The sequence below is a fragment of the Protobothrops mucrosquamatus genome, unplaced genomic scaffold, assembly GCF_001527695.2.
Source record: "Protobothrops mucrosquamatus isolate PMUCROS unplaced genomic scaffold, P.Mucros_1.0 scaffold_46, whole genome shotgun sequence".
Taxonomy (NCBI): domain Eukaryota; kingdom Metazoa; phylum Chordata; class Lepidosauria; order Squamata; family Viperidae; genus Protobothrops; species Protobothrops mucrosquamatus.
Window position 1 is genome coordinate 151,501 of NW_015386122.1, and position 6,768 is coordinate 158,268.

Sequence of the window (6,768 nt, forward strand, 5' to 3'; positions counted from 1 at the left end):
ACTAATTTTATAAATTTACAAAAATGTTTAGTCAAAATGTTTTTAGAAAACCCAAAAGGTTTAGAAAATGGTTGTGGAATTTACACAATTTTGCTATCAACTGACAACGTTGCAACCTGTTAACTGAAGACTTTCCTTACAAAATGCAAAGTTGAGCTTCTGAATTTGAGTACCGTAGCTGACATTGCTTAGGGCCCAGTGTTTCTCAACCTTGACAATTTTAAGGCATGTGGACTTCAACTCCCAGAATTCCTCAGCCAGCATTGCTGGCTGTGGAATTCTGGGAGTTGAAGTCCACATGCCTTAAAATTGTCAAGGTTGAGAAACACTGGCTTAGGCATTGGCTGTAGGCAAGAACTCATTGTAAACAGCCTACCAGGCTTAACTAGGTTATTTATTTGTTTGTTTATTTGTCATATATAAGAATTGCCCATCTCCCTTACAGAAGGCCTCTGAGCAGTGTACAACAAAATATCAAAAGCATAAAAAAACAGTATGTAAAATTTAAAAGAGGCAAGGAATGTCAAAAACTGATTAAAAGGTGTGGGGAGGCCTTTCAGGGCACCAACTAACCTGCCAGTTGTGTGCTCATCTGTGTGTCCCAAGCAAGGCCACAGAGCCATGTTTTCATGCCTTTCTGGAAAGCCAGGAGAGTGGGGCCCTGCCTCACTTCCAGGTTGAGTTTTCCACAGGGCAGAGAAGGCTCTCTTCCTGGACCCCGCCAGTCAGAATTCTTTGGCTGACGAGATCCACAATTTATCTTCCCTGCCTGACTAGGTGAGATGGGCTGACCTAATGGGATGATGTTATCCTGTGAAAATCCCTTAAATATTCAATGAGAACCTGGCTTATAATGCAAAAACTGCTGGAAAACCTATCCTTTCTATAAAGAGAGGGACTCTAGGAAAGAATCTTAGTAACTTAAGGAAAAGCCCATAAATGTAGATAGCCTGTGGTATTATTGTTCCACTAGTGGGCATGGGTAATGAAAACAGAGTCTTCCACAGCTAGCTAAGGTTCTGTAAAGCTACACTTTTTCTATGTTCCTGATATCTCCTCTTGAAGGGAGTTCTTAGTCACACCAGCCCTGGAACTGATACACAATAATTAGTTCCTTCACAGTGAGTTTTATAAATAGTCCTTACCTTCTCCTATCCTGGGCACGGACAGCTGACAGGAAATGGCATTGTGGAATCTGCCTACTATTCCTCTGTCACCACTATCACACATCCAATCAGAAGAATTTGAAAATCCAGTGGCCATCATAAAAAATACTATCACAACAGCTTGAAAGAACTCTGATCATTTAAATCTCCTTACAAATGGGTTATTAGATATATTACTTCCTAACTATGTTGTCACTATTATCCCAATATATTGATCCGTCTGAAATAAAATTTGGATATTTCCAAAGAAAGACATTGCCAAACATATTACTGCATAATCCAAATACCAATCTGAAGAAAGTTGCTTTACTTTGTTGCATAGCAAGGTAACATATTTTTAAAAGGGATGATACTCCACACTATCAACTTTTTTAAAAAAAAACTGAGTCCAGAGTACAGTTCTTGAATTCACTGAAATTATTTACAAAGTCATCCTAAATAGACTGACCTATTACCAAGTATCTTTTAGCTCCATTAGCTGCTATAGAAAAGGAAAATTAGATTAAGTATTACAGAAGCAGATTGAAAAACTGAATTTTTAAATCCTTTCAAGACTTCCTTGAAGTGCATGTTGAGTTGAGAAGAACTGGAGTTAAAAGAGAACCATTCAGGTTGAGGCACAATATCGCAATTTGTATTAAAAGGCTCTTGACTTTTCTTCTGAGTGTGTTTCTCTAGTCATCTTAACCATAGATATTTCTCTTTATTTTCCTGCAGGTATCCTTTAGGTATCACTGTAGATTATACAATGAATGGCGTCGGACCAATCAAAGAGTTATCCTTCTCATCCCAAAGTCTGTCAGCATCCCTTCTACCCAGCAGTCCTTGCTGGGCCTGCATTCAGTCAAAAGGAACTCAAAAGAGACCATTGTCTAATTGTGATAATCTTGTCCAGAGGCCACGAACTATATGTGTGTAGCATCATAGTTGGAAAGACACTTTTTGTAGAAGAAAAGACATGACTGTTGCAATTTAAATCATGGATGCTGCAATCATATGATATTTGCTAAGCTGCCAAACATGTCTAAAATTTAGCAGATACTGTATGGAATTTTCCATCACATGTTGATAGCTGCATCACTAGGGATGCAACTCTTTTCTAATTGTGATTAAAAACTATGATGGCAAACACTGCAAAATATGTGAATTGTATCATTTCTGAGACAGGTCCAGATATCTTCTATGCTGCATTCTCCCTTCCTATATTTAGACTAATTAAGGAGAATTGGAGGATGCTTTAAGAAGTATAATGACATGGTGAGTATGTGAGAGAGAGCACATGCATACAAAACCCATTTGTCACACAGCTGCACTAGGTCCAGAGACAGCTAAAAGAAAAATTCTCAGTGGAAGGCTAATGAAAAGTTTTATAGCCTAATGTCTTGAGAAAAAAAATTGAAGGATTTGTAATTACCTATTAAGCACAATCCCCCCCCCAAAAAAAATGAGGCTTTGATATTTATGTAGTATATTTCCTCTTTTCCAGTTATACACCTTCTGTGTATTGGAACTGCTACTTCCAGAGTTAACATCATGCATTTACAACATCAGGAATGAACCAAATTGGGAAAGTTTATTCTATATTTTCCCAAACTCAATAATTGTAACATTTCTTTTTTTTTGTTTGTTTGTTTTATTTTTGTGCTTTAAGTCACTTTTTTCTCTTGGCAACTACCTGGAGTAGACAAGGCTTCTTTAATATTAGTAAATATAGGTCAGCCCACACACATGTGGATCTCTTTATGTGCAAGAATATCTTTCACTGCTATGATTAGTATATTCTCTTGTCTAGTAACAAATATCCTGTTATACGTATTTATTTCAAGGCTAAAAACTTATGCTTATTCACATTTTCATCACAATAGTAATTTTTGCAATAAGGAGAAGTAGGGAAGAAAGCTTTCAAAGCCTCTGCCAAACTGCAGAGGGGAGATGAATATGATCTGCTAAAATCTTCCCGAAGCCATTTGAAATATTCTTATCTAATTTTTTTACCTTCAGAATTTCCACCTTCAAGGGACCAGTTTCACAACAGTCTGTAATGGTGAAGACTTGCAATCATGGCTATAGACTAGAACTGTTGTATCCCTGCTGCAAAACACAGATGTCTGAAAAACATTGTTTCAGAAAGCAATTTTCTCGAGCAGAGAGAAAAAAAAAAACTGTTGTGGAGAAATGATTGAAATAGCAAAGAATTAAGTTGCATCACAACAATATTCTCTAAATTTAATTCCTAAATTTATTTTGTAAGGGGGACTTTTGCACAGATAATAAAGGACTGGCTCATTAGACATGTTCTAAGAAGCTTGGACTTGCCTTGCATTACAATGAGTACAACTACAGCTTTGCTGGATTTGCAACTTGACAGATAAGTTTAGATGAAAACATCTAAGCCTTAACTTCTTTGTGCTTACCAGACTAAGACCTCTTTGTTAAAAATGTTTATAACCGCCCTATAATCGTAGCCAATTCCAATTTGGAATCTGAATGTTAAATTCTTCATTTCTTGGGTGGCATGTCTTGGCATGACTGTTTTTCCCAAAGCAGACAAAGGCATTTCAATCTATTATTTTTAGAATTGGGCTATCAAATGGACTTTTCTTACAACAACAAATGTTCCTAGCACGTAGAAAATTTATTAATTAAAATACGCTACTGAATCATATTTCAGTAGAAGAAATTTCAACATTTGTCTCTTATTTCCTATGTTATGGGGCAGGGGGAATGAAGAGGATGTGTATAAAAGCAAATTGCAAAGACTTCAAATGGATTGCACAACTGTTCTTTGTTAAGTAGTATTATTGAGTCTCCACCACATGCAGATTCCAGTCTACAGCTACTTTTGGATATGATCGCAGCTATCACACGACGCCAGGTGCAATTTACCAGGGTGCATTGCAAACTATGAAAAACTCTACATTCCCTTTATCCTTGAGAAATAAGCACCCCCACACGCCTAAGGCACATATGCATAACTTTCATGCTTTTAAGTCTACATAGGGAGATGATTTTGCAGGGCTTGGTGATGAAAAAAGATCTTTCTGTTATTGGTAATGTCAAAAAACAGCCTCTGTGTTCATCTGTTCAGTTGCATCTGATTTTTTTTTGAGACCGTATAGATTAGTAAAATTAAATGAGAAAAAAGGAGTGGCTTTGCATAAAAGAGTTACTTCACAATGCACAAGAAACTCTGAAAGAGCTGTAAACTTGGTGAGTGACAATCAAACTGAGATCATACGAGGTCAGGACAAATGGCATAAATACAGTACAAGTAGATGTTAAATTGTGTGGTCAATATCGTGTTTTCCCGAAAATAAGACTGGGTCTTATTTTTTTATTTTTTATTTCCTCCAAAAGAGGCACCAGGTCTTATTTTCCAGGGTAGGCCTTACCTCCGGAACTGACCGCTCCACCCAGCTGGTCCACTTCTTCTGGGGCCGAAGTTCTGCAGCTGCATTCGGGCCTGCATTTTGCAGTCAGGCCTTTCCAGAAGGCCTAAGCAGCCAAGTACCGTGCTATGGATTCAATCCATAGCTTGGTACTTGGCTGCTGAGGTCTTGCAGAACTGAACTATGGATTGAATCCATAGCTCGGTTCTTGGCTGCACAGGCCTTCTGGAAAGCCCTGTGACTGAGAAATGCAGGCCTGGCTGCAGAAGAGGCCTCAGAAGAAGAAGTGGGCCAGCAAGGAGAGGCCTGGCTGTAAGGTAAGTGGGTGCTGGGCAGGTGGGCAGCTCAACACACCCACCCCTGGCCTAGCTTGATTTTTAGGTATGTGCCTTGCCCCCCAACTAGGGCTTATTTTTGGGATAGGGCTTATATTAGGCTTACCCCAAAAATCAAGCTAAGGCTTATTGTTGGTGTAGCCTTACAGTACTTTAGAGATAGAATCTGAGAGGATGTCAAGGGTTTATTAGCATGTGCACAGTTCCTAATTGACCTTAGAACTCTGACCAGCTGCCTTTCTGATACTTCTCTTTAGTGCCCAGCAGTGAACTCATATTGCAGGTCTTGGGGTCTCACTGGAGCAGACTTAACGGTAAGTATTGGATGGGGTGCAGGAGAGAGAAATGTAACAAAAGTTCCATAATGCAAGAAATCTCTAGTTTTTTTTTAAACCAAGCTATTTCAATGATTTTTGAATATGCACAAATCATGAATATTAAGCCAAATATATAAATGCCATGTATTTTTAAAAATGTGTCTATTGGTTTATTTTTTTGTAAAAAAAGAAAGGAAAGAATGAACAAGGGAATGGAGAAAAGAAAGAAATAATTGATTCAGAAATAAAATAACTAAGTAGACAAAGCAATTATTGTGCAGTTAGTGCTCGGTATATTGTTGATGAGAATTTAATCTTATAAACAAAGTACATAATTTTTTCATTACAAGAAAAGATTTAAATCTCTGAGTTAAGTGGAGTAATTGTTATTTAAGAAAACAAACACAAAAACTGCTAAAAAGTCACAGATATTTAGTTTCTAATTTCCCATTTGCTGTACAATAGTTAATACTTTAGAGCTATTGGATCAATTGTAAAAATAACACACACTTGGACTAAAACCTACACTTTTTCTTTCTTGTTCAGAATAATCTCCCTTTAACTTAATCCTTCTCTATAACACGATTAGAATGTCCCACCTGCCCAATTCATGTCTCCCCCACAAATTGTAAGTCAATATAGATTCACCAACCAAAGTTGTGGAAGCTGATGCAAAAATAACACTATATCTCTATATTTTTATTTTATTTTATTCATTGTTCCAGGTGATGCTGGAAGTTTGGTAAAACTGTCCAATGCATCTGGAGAGCCAAGTTGGGGAAGGATGCTTTAGAACTGTTGTTTTTCAAACTTGGCAACTTTAAGATGTGTGAAGTTCAGCTTCAGCTTCCTGAATTCCCCAGCCAGCATGCTGGGAGTTGAAGTACACAGATTTTAAGAATGCCAAGTTTGAAAAATACTGCTTTAGAAGGATATACCTTTGTATTTGTTTCAGAGGCAGTCACCCAACCAGAGAAGCAGCCGCAGCTTGTTGCCCCTTTCTCTTCTAGAGAGAACATCCAATAGAACTCAGGATCCTGACATTCAAGGCTGGACTGCAGGATCGGAAGTGTTTGTCAAAATGACAAAAACTATGTTGTGCCGTTATAAGAAATGCGCATGCAAAAGGGATGACACTTTCATTGTGCCACTAGAAAACTTTTTTATCATTGTTTTCCCCACCGCTCCTACATACCTGTGGGCATAGGCACTAGACTTCTGCAGCTCTTCTCCAGCAGGGCCTCCTAACGTCCAGATCCACTATAGTACTGCAGAGAAATGCTGCAAATAGCAAATCTGGACCGTTAACACTGGAGCTACAAGCAGGCAGTTTTCCATTGGCAAGTTGCCTCAGCTTTACTAAGCTTTCTCTAGAAGCCAAGGCATCTTGCTCCCTTGCCACAATTTCCTCGCACCCTTCTGTTCGGAAATCAAGGTGCCAAATCGCTCTTCCACGGAAAAACAGGCCTCTGGCCCTCTACTGCACAGACTCAGAGAAACAACAAGGAGGGAATTCAGTGTTTCTCAACCTTGACCATTTTAAGGCATGTGGACTTCAACT

At 38.3% G+C, this 6,768-nt stretch overlaps 1 protein-coding gene across 1 annotated transcript in view; it reads left to right on the forward strand.

Annotated features, from left to right (window-relative positions):
- The window catches only part of MARCH3 (membrane associated ring-CH-type finger 3), a 33,091-nt gene extending 30,790 nt beyond the window's left edge, over positions 1–2,301 (forward strand). The window contains exon 4 of the mRNA XM_015811129.1: positions 1,884–2,301. Within this exon, the coding sequence (XP_015666615.1) occupies positions 1,884–2,042 (159 nt within the window). The 3' untranslated portion in view covers positions 2,043–2,301. The remainder of the gene's footprint in view (positions 1–1,883) is intronic.
- Positions 2,302–6,768: the final 4,467 nt, after the last annotated feature.